General features: G+C 38.5%; 1 protein-coding gene across 1 annotated transcript in view; it reads right to left on the bottom strand.

The window, feature by feature from the left end:
* Positions 1-14058, bottom strand: part of PITPNC1 (phosphatidylinositol transfer protein cytoplasmic 1) — an 89167-nt gene that overhangs the window by 74158 nt on the left and 951 nt on the right. The window contains exons 2-3 of the mRNA XM_062591753.1: positions 13126-13182; positions 10548-10959 (exon numbers count right to left, since the gene is read on the bottom strand). Coding sequence (XP_062447737.1) covers positions 10548-10595 — 48 coding nt within the window. The 5' untranslated portion in view covers positions 10596-10959; positions 13126-13182. The remainder of the gene's footprint in view (positions 1-10547; positions 10960-13125; positions 13183-14058) is intronic.

Here is a 14058-nt window from a genome sequence, read left to right as displayed (position 1 = left end):
TGGGTTAGGAAGAACCAATGCTGGGGAAAGGGGGGAGATCCAAATCTACAGAAAGAAAAAGTTGTGAAGAAAAAAAATTGAAAAAATAATTGAAAAAAGGAACATTTCTGAAATATCTTTCTGTGATTATAAAAATAAGCTCCAGAAGAATACACAGTCCGTGTGTGTGTGTGTGTGTAGGGATATATATAAAATCTAAAAAGTACTTTTCTCTCTGCAAATAGATCTGTATGCATAGGTACATATTTTGGAGCAGGAAATGTCCAGAAAAAAAAAGGAATTGTAGCAAGGAAGGTAGCCCACTGCAGATTCAAAATTGAGCAGAAGTCTCCTTGAGCAGATTTGTTCTGTTCAAATTCTAGCTTAACTGCACAAACACCAAGTTAGTAAAAAACTTCTTCAGAGTTCTTTCATACAGATCTTTATAAACACTGATCAAGAACTTAAAGAAGGGCTGAAGAAATGCACAAATTATTAAGGATCTCGTATGCCTCACCTGAACTGTCATGTTTGGTGTCTGTTATTTTGAGACAGTGCAGTTTTTTGAGGTAAGGCATTAACATTCTGTTCTGTTTGTAATGCTCTCTCATACACATCTCCAAGTGTTGGGGTGAAATATGTGTATTACATACTTAGCTGACTTAAAGGAGTTGACAAAATTTAGTCAAAAGCCATTCCTCCTGTTACAAGAGGGTGACGCTTGAATCATTTTGCCTTTGTAGGATGGGTTGACACAACTAGGAAAGGTGGATATAAACCTACGCCAAACAAAGTCCCACTGTATTAAGGTAGAGCAGACCCCCAAAGTGAGGCTTATTTCATTATGCAGGACAACCGAATGAAAATAAGATATGGGACAAAGTCAGAGGGCTAAAATGAGGCAATCATATGGAAACAGCAATCACTATTCCTCAAATGCTTTTAAGGAATTAGAGCTTTGTCCAGTTTATGGTCCCATAAGGATGAAATACAGATCCCTTGCACCAAGACATCTCCTTTTCTCCTCCTATAAGAACATTTGCTTTCTGAAGTCTGAAGTGCAGGATACTTGTTGACTGCCACTGACATTCCTGGATAGTACAAATCACTAATGTTGTTCACTCCAATTTTCATCCCCGAAGACAAACAGGCATGTCTGAAAATTTCTTAGTAAAAAGGCAGGGCCGGAGGTATCCACATTTCAGTTGTATTATGCTTGTTGCGTGATTTAATAAAAACATAACCACCTGTTACACTTACTTTAGTGGGAGTATCTATTTTCAATTATAGCATTTACTATCCACCCTCAAGTATGACAAGTAACACCATGGTAACATAAACACAGTGGTGGCTGCTTGAGAAAGTTAAATTATAAATAGCAATGTATAGCCCATGAGGTCCTGGAAATAAACCAACTAATCCATAGGTATTTGTTACTATGACATAACATTTCCACTAAAACTTCGTTTGCCTCATCTCAAACCTACTCAGGATAGATTTAGAAGTTTGGCATCACTTGACTCTGAATGAGTTCATGTTCAGATATGACAAAAAAGCAGAGATAGTGCAGAAAAAAACCTATAGCAAGAACAGTAAAAAGAAATGAACCAAAAATTAATATACTGGGCTCTATTCTGCTTCCACTGAAGTTAATGGAAAACTTTTCTATCCCAAATGTATAACATTGAGTTCCCTTAATATAGAGAAACATGTTTTTATACTGAATCATCCCTCAAAAAAATACCATGGGCTTAACTGAGTAGCAAACAGTTTACAAATGCAAACAAACTTAGCAACCCTCTGAAATATTTAAGAAATTTCAGAACTCTGTGCTCTCTTTAGGCTCTATCTGGGTGTAAATATCCATGGTTACTGATGGAATAGTGAGATTCAAGCCTGAGCTTAGTCGTCAAGGGGGAGTGGAATTAGCAATTGTTTTAGTCTGTCTATAGTTCCTATCCATTGCAAGACTGAGGCAGAGCAGCAGCAGCGGGCTGTTGTTCGGAGCAGCAGATTTCTGCCAGCTGGCCAGCTGCCTGCTGTGGTTGGCGGGGCTTCCTTATTTGGGAGTATGACCAAGAACTCAGAAATGGGAGAAAGAAAGGAGAATTGGAGTTTCTACAAAGCTAGGGTGGAAACTTGAGAGCGAAGAGTTGACTACAAAATTTGGTGGTGAAAGGACAGCAATCATTTTATTCTACATAGGCACAAAGTCAGTATCATAGCTTTGACACAAAGCTGCGGCCTTAATCTAACTGTGAAAATGTGTTTTAGGTTGGGTAAAGTTGTTTTAGGTTGGGTAAAAGATTTAGAGATATCAGCGCCCTTTTTTCCCCCCCCTCTTTTAAGGATAGGTTTGAGAAATATACCAAATTTTCTTTTGGCTTACAGCCATTTGTTAAAGATCACTTTTGGCTAGACTGATACAAATGGATCTGGAATGGATCTACTGTAGCCAATGGAATTATTTCAGATTTACACCATGCAACTACAACAGAATTTAATTCTAGCATTTCTACTTTAAAAAATGTGCTGTGTTTTGTCATACATATTTGGTGAAATCTTAGCATCTCTGACATCAATGAAGTAACTCGCATTGATATCACTATGGTCTGAATTCCACTGAGTGATTTTCTTTGTACACAGAGTGAAGCAAAACAAAAGCTGATCCACTGAAGTGCAAGTCTTGTATCAAGTCTACATGAGAAAAGAAGCAGTCTGGTTACTTAGGACTCTAATCGTGTATAAATTTCACATGTTTCATTTGGCTTCAATGTCATTGTACACTAAATTTACTAAAGAAGAATATTTTTTAAATGTCTGCTAATTTGCACTTTCAAAGAAAACCTGACAAAATAAGATAATAAATAGCTGAGTAAATTTTTGAAGCATCTTTCACAAGATTAGATTATACATTCTAGAACAGTCTATCAATGGGTCTAACAAGAAGTAAGACTACTCTAAATATACAAGTATGTTACATATTGACAGTGACCAGGAAAAATACCAGCTTCGTACATGTAACAACTTCACGCTTAACAACAGAATTATCATTGCCTTCCTGATAAATACAAATTTTTGGTTCACAGTGGACTATAGTATGTTGGTAGCGTTTCGAGTAATATAGTGACACTAACACAAAAGGTTATTTTTATATTTTTGAATAATTTTGTATAAAATGAGAGCAAAAACCTGCAGATATGTTCAACAATTAGCTTTGTTTCTGTCTGTCATCAGTGAATGATCATTAATTAAGCAATTGAGCAACAGTATGTGTTATTCTGGAGTGTTATTATCAGGTAAGTATTTTATCATGCATTGTAGTAATATTTTTATTGAAAAAAATTAAACAGTCATTAATTATGCAACACATCAAACCTAATATGACACTTAGTGTGATGCAATGGAAAATAAGCATTCTCAGCATGCTCACAGAAAACAATTCCCACAGGGTCTACATATTCCTAAATCACTTTGCCAAGACTAATCTTAGAACAGATACCTACTAACTCCTAAATACAGACCATGATCCTTTTGGAGACCACAGGAACAAGTGTTTTATAAACCAAATCTACAAGCATTTTTGCATGCGACTCAGGCCACGAGACTACTTGTGCTCTAAAATTAAGTATGTGCACAAGTTGAGTATATGCAAAAGCTAAGGGTGTGTGTCGCAAAACCAGCATTAGAACTGTAAAAAAGACTGACACTATCCAAAACTGCCTCAGCATCTTCTGACCACTGAGAGGAGAAAGATAGAAGGAAATACACAAAATTTTCTAAGAAAAGCCATTAAAATGCCATTCCTACAATTTAGCACTATGCATTATACACTATAAAAACAAATATAGTATTTACTATATATCCAAGGATTCAAAATTGGCTGATTGCTTTTAACCCAAATTGGGAAGAAAAAAATGAACTGAGAAGACAAAGGCTAGACTAACAGTGCTATATATAAAAGTGAATCAAGTTCAAGTCTATTTTCCCCTACCTACAGACGGCAAATCCACCTGCTAACCCAACTTGAAATCTAAATTACCTTTTTTCCAGTTTTTTAAACTAAGGAGTAATCTTGGATAGCACCTTTCTTCTTACTTTCTAGACGTACGTAGACATTGGTAATTTCACATAAATGCATGCATAATATGCCTACACAGTAATAACTAGGCAAAAGTTCCTAAGGCTGCACTGAAGCATTATCATAGCAAAGCTGTGTGAAATGCCAAAGCTTGTTTTATTTTCAGATCAAGATAGCAAGTGTTACAAAATATACTGTTGGTCATGACAGATGCTCTATGAACCAGGATTAAATATAAGGGAAGTTATAATTATTTAAACACATTTTAATTTTAAATGATAAATAAGTTTTCCATGATCAAGCAAACAAAGCATTATCCCTCATACACAACTACAGAATATATTTTAACAATCAGTTTGCATGTGCAGATTATCTATCCCCATTCCGATAGTATTTAATGTTTGCTTGAGTGATAGCTGTGTCACTGTTTCTAGTTTCCGGACATCCAGGCTGGAATATTCAAGGCCCGCCTGGACGCACCCCTGTCCAACATGCTCTAGGTGACCCTGCTGAGCAGGGAGGTTGGACTAGATGATCTCCAGAGGTCCCTTCCAACCTTACTGATTCTATGATTCTAGGAAGGCCGGCATGTATTTCACCATCCACAACTGACTCAGCTCTATAAGGACAGCCTGGGGAACATATTTGTCAGCCCACTAGTCACAAAAAAAAAAAAAAAATATGGCAAATGAATCATCGCTATATGCTATGGGTTTGCCATTACCTGACTATCTGATCATCTAGGCAGTCTTTGGACTGAAAGAACATGATCTCTAACAGATTTTAACGGTGTAAATGTCTATCAGACCAAACTGAATGAAGGAAAATATACTTTTTCACTTTTTCTAGCTATTACACAAACCTTTCCCTTCCTATAATTTAAAGGGCTTAATATACTTTAAGGACTATAAATTACCACAATACACTTTAAGGACTATAAATTACCTAACGTTTTTATCATGTGCAATCATGCAAAAACCACATGAAAATGGATATAACTTACAGGATTTCTAACTTTAGAGTTAGGGAGATTAAGAAGTTAAGCAGATTGGACTAAAAAGCACTTTTTCTGCCCATACTAGAGGTATCAAGTTCAAGATACTAATGTAGGCATCTGTATTGATGATTAGGAACAAAAACAAAAGCGGACCCATTTTCAAAAGTGCTGATCATGTAGAGTTCCCATCAACACCTAGAAATTTCATGTTGTCATCACTCTGAACTTCAACCCCCAAATTATAAAACTTTAAAGAGAATGCACTAAGTTTTAAAAGGCAGTATTGACATTCTATGTTTTTCTCTCCCTGTTCTTTAGTTTCCAACTCTACATTATGGTTCTAACAAAGACAAACACACCTCATGGAATACTTGATAAATCTGTAAAGTGCTTTAGTTAAGAAAATACCATAAAGCTGCATTTTCTTTCATAAGAAATGCAAGACTGGACCCTACACATTGCCAGCAAAGCCTTCAAATCAAATGTGCATTATTTGATGTATATAAATATTGGAGAAAAGAAGAATTGGCAAGGAGAGAGGGAGAGAGACAAATATGTGCAAAGTTTGAGTTTCTTAGGTAATAGCTAATCTTTTCCATTGAAAGCTTTTTTTTTAATGACGTACTTTTCGAACTTAATTTATGCTGAAGCTTTCAGGACAAAGACTTTCTCATTTCTTTCATAGAGCTGTATTGAAATGTGCAAACAGGAGTGAAGTAGAAAAGTGGTTATTTTTGGTCTTTCACAGTGCAATTCAATTCAGATATGACATCTGCTCTGCACTATTCTCTTTTATAGTTCTATAGGTGACTTGACTAAGACTGGCATAGGGAGGTCAACCATACAGCAAGGCATTTGTTTTCTTCCCAACATTAAGAGTTCTTACTTTCAACTGATTGTTCTTACATGCATCAAAAGAAAATGAAAAAGCTGTTCTTATTTAGCACTAAAAGTTAACTACTTGTCCTTTCTTTAATCTGCTGTATCTGTTATGTAGTTATAACAATTCTTCCCAGCCTGCGAGCTTGAAGGTCAGTTTAAGGTCACATTGTAGCAGAGGCCTTGTGATGTGAGTAGACATGACTGCCCATAAAAGATCACATCAGTTTGCTAAAGAGTCTTACACAATGAATTCTTCTGAAGAGTAAAAAGGTGTTCATAATGGGCTAAGGAGAGATTCTAAATTAGTAATTAACTTTGGATATTCCTCAGACAAACATATCAGTGCTTTCACATCATTAACTGCAAAGAGAATGGAAAGAAGTTGGTGATGTTCTTGTAAGGTATATCCAGAAAGAATGATGAACTAGTGCAAAAAAAAACAAAAAAAAAAAAAAAAACAAAAAAAGTATTTTACTTCTCATACCCATTTAGTATCTTTCAAGGGAATCTGTGTAAGACAATGGATGCATTACAGCTGTTCCACAGTTTAACTTACGGTAAGATTGCACAATAAGCCTTTATTTTTGCTGGATACCTTCAGCCCCAAACTGCCAGATAGATTTCTTCTAGACAGGTCATGGTCATAACATGGTAAAATTACTTTTTCAATTTACAAGTAATTAAAAGTAAATCAAATTTGGAGAGACAACTTCACCTAATGTTTACTAGTAGCCCTCTTGCTTGCAACCAACATACTGCTTTTTCAAACACTCTGCATCTTCATATATTCCTGAAAATATGTTTTTGTTGCATTAAAACGCAAGGGGAAAGAAAATCAAGAAGCAGGCTTGTTTATTAATTGCAGCTGGGCTGAAGTGTGGAAACATATCCTGGACAATTACAGCAATAGATTTTTACTTGCTTTATGTGCTACTGAAAAGAAATGGCCTTTTGTAATTTATAAGGTCTCAGAGTGTTAACAAAAGAAGTGCATTTGTATGCATCCTCTTAGAAGTACCACAGATGAGGTGCAGAATGACTTCTAATTGGCAATCATACTGGCTTAGTCAAGGAACAGCTACATTCTGGCCTAATTTGCAAAGTGTTTACAGCACTTCTTATTCTGTTTACAAGTTAACATGGTATTTCATTTCTCAAATTATTTTACAAATAACTAAGCAGTTATGAATGCTTTATTTGCAGAAAACATTAGACCTCCAAATGGACACGTATATAAAGAAAGCTCCAATTAATAGTTGAGTATTTTATTAAATAAGAGAATCAATTAAATAATGTCCCAAGAAAACTAACTGGAGTAGCTAATGAAAAACCAGCTATGTAGAATCTCCTGTCTACAACAACAGCAATCTTTTCACTGTACTGTGACTGCAATGTCCTGCATACTGAACAACATAATGCTTGAAAGTTGACTCGAATTCTAAAAGAAAGTCTTCGATGATTAAATTTTACATTCCATAGTCTAAATAAATCAGTCAACTTCAAAAGACCTATCTAAGAACACAGTACGCATACACTAACAATATAGCCACTGACACCAAAGGTCCCAGCCTTGAAATAATGTTGATGTTATGGTGACATATATCAATTTTTGAGCCATCTCTTGAGATAAATTTATGTCCTAACAATGAGGCAATGTAGAACTAGTTGCTATATTGCTTTATGTGTATTTATTTACGTGCAAAATGATTAGACTTTAATTACTCAAGTGAAACATTCTAAAACATTTTAATGCACTTTTTTCAAATACTACTTAAAATCTGAGTATAGAAGATCAGCTGTAGCTGCTTCATTGATATGGCTGACGGTTTTGCACTGTCTGGTTACTTTCACAGAAATGGCATAGGAAATCACTTTTTCTTTGGAGACAACACTACACTGCAGATTGAGGATGGAATTCTTTCTCATTCATGTTGTGAGGCTTCTATGTATGGATAACTAATAAGTCAACGCTGAAAAATAAAACTGTTTAAGGAAATGCTTTTGTATGTACGTACAAAGTGCACAGGCCCAAAGCCAGAACTTTCAAAAAGCGGAAAAAACAGAGCTATATAAGTCTAAGTAAGGAAAGCAGCGCAAGAAGGAAAGCCAAGCAGCTACATAAGTAAGAAAAACTGCATCTTTCAAATACCAGTTAAACCCTACAACTTCAAAGATATTTAGGTGCCTAACTCCCAGTAATGTCAACAGGAATTAGGCATCTAACTGCCATTGCAAACCAGGGCCTAACAACCCTGCAAGAAATCCAGGAAAGGATAGGCAGGAAGGATACGCAAGAAATCGCATATCCTTCATTTCCATCAAATCCCACTGAACGTAAGAGTGACTTAGCACCTCGAAGAAGGCAGTTTGGACTCTTAGAACCAAAATGCTGCTTGGCTTTTGAAGGTGAACATTACCCCATGATGGTATCCTGACGATTGCACAATACCTCGTCTTCTTATTCTATGTGGACACTAAGAATATCACGTGTTATTGGCAGCTACTGTTCAACTAAAGGTAAAATAAGATAATAACACCTCCAGAGACTATAGAAAACATCACAAAGATGAGCCTCTGTGAGAAATATAGCACAGAACATTTTCAGCCCATAAATAAAGAATAAAATGTCTGATAATTTCAAAATTTTGAACTAGTTCATTTTATAATTAACAACAAAGTACAAGCTGAACATCAGGCATATTCTAGGGCCATCATTTAGGCATCTCAGCTGCAACTCTTGCATTAAATAATGGATGATTCAACATCAGAGAAAAGACATCATGCATGAATATCTTCATTAATTCTATAAAAATTCTAGAGGACAAAAGATTTGAAATCTCTTCTTCTGCCTTGCCACTCATCAGCCATCCCTGTTTTGGGGGATTTTGAGCTTTTCTCTCTCTAAAGATATTATTTAACAGCATTTTTTTCAATATGAATCAAGCCAGCTCTCTTCTTGATGACATGATGAACTGTTAGTAACTAAGTATGATAGTCTGAGGACATGAGGAATTGCCTTGGATAAATGCTTACATTAGGATAATAAATAAATTTACATATGAAAAGAATCATAGTATACAATATCACCGCGTTTTACAACTTACTTGGAAAAAATGCTATAATTAAAACCTATGCATATTTACCTAAGGGTATGTGGTGGTTTTAGGTCCTGACAGAAGAAACAATTTCAAAAACAGGTTAAAATCAAATTTTGGCAATTTAAATTCTCATTTAAAAATTGGTGTTAGTTTGCCAATTCTGAAGATATAAATAGACTTTTGAAGTGACTACTGTGTTATACTACTTAGGACTCTATACACATTACCCCCCCCTAAAAAAAAAAGTGTGCAGCAAAACATTTATCTGTAAGTATTTAAACAAAAAATGTGCAAATGAATTTTAAAAGTAAATATATTTTGTCATAATCTTTGGGAAGGGGGTAGATGCTGCATTACAGTATCACAGCGTAACTACCGCCGCTGCACTCAACAGTTTGCAGTGCATGAGAAATGCAGGAGGCGGCTCGGTCCCGGCGCTGGCAGCGTGACCCACGCAAACGTCCCCTCCACGTCCCTCCGCAGCGCGCCCGGGGGCGCCCGCGGAGCCCCCGCGCCGCGCCGCGCCGCGCCCCCGCCGCCGCTTGGTGCGGGGAGGGCGCCCCCCGGCGGGGGGCGGCCCCGGCCGTGGAGCCCTCCCCGGGGTCAAACGCAGAAGCGGAAAAGAGAAACTTTGAGCGCAGCTGTTGGCACAAAATCCGCGATGCAGACTGCGCGGCCGGCGGAAGACGCCGGGCGGGAGGTTCCCCTCTGGCAGCCTCTCCCCACGGTGCTGCTTCCCCCGCCCTAACGTGCGCTCCTGTAACGCTAACGGCTAATAAAAACAGCATCGATCCTTTCATGTTTGAGACGCTACAAAACAGCACCGTCTCGTTTACATACACTAGCAGGCCTTTGGCTAGCTCTTGCACCTATAAATATGCATTATTTATACACCCAAGTAGTGATACTACACGGGTGTTACGTACAAGTATTACTGTATTATTTATTTAAAGCAATAAACAGGATGGTGTTTTGAGATAAATATTATGTTCCTAACCCAGAGTTTAAAATCTGATTGACAAATAGCAGTCTGACTTGCAAGTATTTCTTTAGATGACAAAAAAGTTTTACTAATAAATTATCACCTATCTGCTCTGCCTGTGTTGGAGATTAAGGCCATTTTAATTTACATGAATATTTTAAGCAAAGGTGAACATATATTTAGAATCTGGAGCTTGGACAAATGCATTATCAGATAAAAAATGTAAGCACAAAGCACCACCTTCCAAACACACATAAGATTATTTTTAAAAGTCTCCTTGCAAGATCTTTACAACTAATACTTTGATGACACTGGTCTCTCGATACATTTACCTTCGTTCCTGTAGGATTCCCCTATTCTGCAGTAGAAACATGCCTCTCTAACCAATCATCTAGGACCAAGTTTATTACACAAAGAAAAAAATGTTCAGCAAAACAAATACAATCTCAACTTGCCTTCCCTTGAGTTATCGGTGGAAGGAAAACCCTAGCTGCTAGAAGAGCGGCCGCTAACAGCGGCGGAGCTTACCTCTTCAACTGTCAGAGGCATGCAGATCCGGTACTCCTTCATGAGCATATTCCTGCTGCCTCGGTGCGGACCAGCAAACTGGGAGAAAAGTGGTTATTTCTGCACGGTGGTCACGGCCAAAACTAATCACCGGAGAAAATAATCGAGCCTCTTTTTCTGTCCGCGCTTGACAATGTGTCCGCAAGACAGTAACGCGAGCATCCAGGAAGGCAGAGCCAGCAAGAAGAGAACCAGCACAACTGCTCCTTTCTTCCAGTTCTTCCTCCCTCAGCCCGCGATCATGTGAATTTCGCACACATACGCGCAGACAGATACAAAGAAGTCTCAAGCACCAAACGGTATCGTTACAGTGAAAGCCCTCCGTCGGAAGTGCGCGGAAACGGCAGCCTCTCGCAGCTCTGTCAAGACATGCCTAGAGCGACGAAAAGAACAAATCAGCCGACAGGGGGGACTTCACCGGCGGCGGCGGCGGCCCATCGCGGCGGCGGGCGGGACGGGATGCTCGTGCCGAGACAAAGGCTTTGCGCCGTCCCCTCGGCGGCGGGGAATCGGGGCTGCCGGCAGCTCCCGGGCGCCGAGCGGCGCCCGGCGCGGAGCTGCGGGCGAGCCGAGGCCGGGGGCGCGGAGCGGCTGCCGCGGCGGCCCCGGCGGGGGGCGAGCGGCGGCCTGACATCAGCGGCGCGGCAGGAAGGACGGCGGCGGCCGCCAATGGGGGCGCCGCGCCGAGCCGAGCCGCGCCGCGCCGCGCCGAGCCGAGCCGAGCCGCTGCTCCCGAAACGGAGCTGGGAAACCGCGGGCTTAGCGCAGCCCCGCCGCTAATCCCCCCGGGGCGTCACCGCCGGCCGTAACCCCGTGCCTCAGCGCGCACCAGCGGCGCGGCGCCGAGGAGCCGGCCGCGCCGGGGCGCGGAGCGGAGCGGAGCGGAGCGGCAGCTCGGGCACAGACCTGCTCGCCGCTCGCTCCCGACAGAAGCGACGCCAGCGCGCTCTTGGCGAAGCGCGGTGTGCCCGGGGGACATACAGGCACAGGATGTGAAGGCCTCACCCATTTCCCTTTTGGTCAGACCGTCGTTATCAGCCAGCAGCTTTTGCAATACAAATAAAACTGTTTTTCGTATCAGCTGCTTACTTTCAAACGGCACATAGAAACTTCAGGAAAAATACGTGCCTCATTTCTAATTAAACTATAAAGACAGAACCATTTTAAGAGTCCCCCTTTTTTTTGCTACTCAGTTGGCAATTTATTTTATTATTATTTTTTTTAATCTCCTTGGTTTCTTATTGCATCTTTCAGATAAACATTGTTAAGCTACTACCTAATACACACAGGAACCTAATTCTAAAACTAGCTATGAAAACTGTACTGTTATATAACCTTACATATATCACATACTTTTTTGTATTGCCATTTCTCCCATCTACCAAATGGCAATAAAACTTGCATTTCTCAGAAGCACTGTGCAAGTAATATGAAAATATAAAGCACGGTATAGTTAATGCTAGAAATATACACCTGCATTTAAATCTAACTTTGCGAAAATAAACGTGATGTAATGGCATATCTGGACGGTTAAATAAGAATTTAGGTGTAAAATGAAGTATGTGTTTCATAACAAAAAAGAACAAACCCCTCAGATTTTCATTGGCTCTGAATCTACATTTCAAAGCTATGTACATAATTTTAGAACTTCAGAAAGAACGCAGTGCCATCTCCTGGAGAGAACATAACCTTTCCATTCTGTTGCAATAATGGCACAGTGTTTCACGCACTCTGCTTTTCCAAAAGTGTATATACCTAAACAAAGAAATGGAAAATCAGAGGGCTTTGTTAATAGCTCAGATTTTAAACTGAGATATGAACAATGCAATTAATAAGTTAGTAATTAATAATTAGATTAATGAGTCTCCTCTCTCAAACCTCACAAGAACCATTTATAAATATCCAAATTGTAGCTATACACCATAACGTTGGTCATGTATGTTCATGAACCTTTATTCCAAAAATGGATCTAACAAGTTCACAGATATCAATAAGCAATGGCATGGTGTTCAGCTTTAAAGCTAGAAAATGGTATAAACAGCAACCAAATATGACACAAAGCAACCAAAGGAGGATGACACACAAAATAGCGAGCACAAGGCAGTATGTGAGCTATTACCTGTATATAAAAAATATCTAAATCCAGATCTAAAACATCTACTGAAGTTTTTAAGTAATTTGCTAGTGGTTTTATTCATTGGGAACAATATCACTGGAGTTCTGGATTTCCACTAAAAAGCCGTGTAAAAAAAAAATGAACCTCTCTGCATAGGGCCTTGATGGTCCTCAGTTATAGGTGAAGCTATTGATTTCAATAGCTTTCAATATTGATTTCAGTAAAAATAGAAGAAAGATCCAAATCCAAACTAGTTCATGACTATTGTCTCAGCAAGCCAACAAAGTATACTAAATACTCACCAAATACTTTCTAAGGGAAAGAGAAAATCAGCTGCAGCTAGCCCAGACATTTCTGCCTGGCATGCCTGTCTGAATTTTGGCTTTTTATTTTCAGTGAGTTGTCAGAAAGTATTACTCTTACCTTTGCAACATCCTGTCTATGATCAGTTGTAACAAGAAGACATTTTTCACTTTTGACCTAGGAAAAACAAAGCCATAAATTAAATCATGCTGAACAGTAACTCCAGAAAGATTTGTGTCAGAAAAATGTCACCTCATAATAACAGATAGAAAAAATAATCAAGTTATTTTCAGATATTTTATTGATTATTTTTGAGTAAAGAATTTAGATTATTAGAATCATTCAGGAATTCCACCTTGGAGGCAAATGCTGCATCCTTTGCTTCCGGACTAACCAGAGAGGTAACGGAAGATAACCATTGCAGTATACATTATTTTTTTTTTCTTCTTTCATTCACTGTCTGAACCAAAAGTACAGTATATGGATGTCTTTTCAATTAGATAAGTATCTGTCTTTTACCTTCCTGAAAGCCATCATTCTCTTGTCATCTACTGTAAAATCATACTCATATTAAAACAATGAGCTAAAATAATGAGATTTTACAGTATAAAATAGTAAAAGCTCTGCAAAGAATTTGTAAAGGGTTACCCTGTAACTACACATAAACTCTCTGTGATATGTGCAAGCATTTTCAATACTTAGATCAGTGAATGACTGAAAAGGGACTAAGGACAACAGATAAAATCTATTTTTTAAATCAAATTGAGTTCAAACAGGAAGTGAATCAAGTAAGTCCACAGGATGTGCTATATCTTGGACAGTTTTCATATTGCTATTTGGAAAGCATACATCAGTCTCAACATACAGCATTATAACCCTGATGTAAATCCCTTTAATTGAGTTACTCTGAATTTACACCAGTAGCTGAGGGTGTAGCTCAGCAGTCTTCTCTTAATTCTGGAAACCAAAGATTTAAAATAGTTGTCTAAAATACCCTTCTGTCACATTAAGTTTTTATTATGCGTATAAAATAGCACTCAAAATGTAATTTGT

Source organism: Rhea pennata, chromosome 19, assembly GCF_028389875.1.
Source record: "Rhea pennata isolate bPtePen1 chromosome 19, bPtePen1.pri, whole genome shotgun sequence".
In the NCBI taxonomy this organism is placed as follows: Eukaryota; Metazoa; Chordata; class Aves; order Rheiformes; family Rheidae; genus Rhea; species Rhea pennata.
The sequence above is the reverse complement of the archived record's forward strand: the minus strand, read 5'-3'. Positions and strand labels throughout refer to the sequence as shown.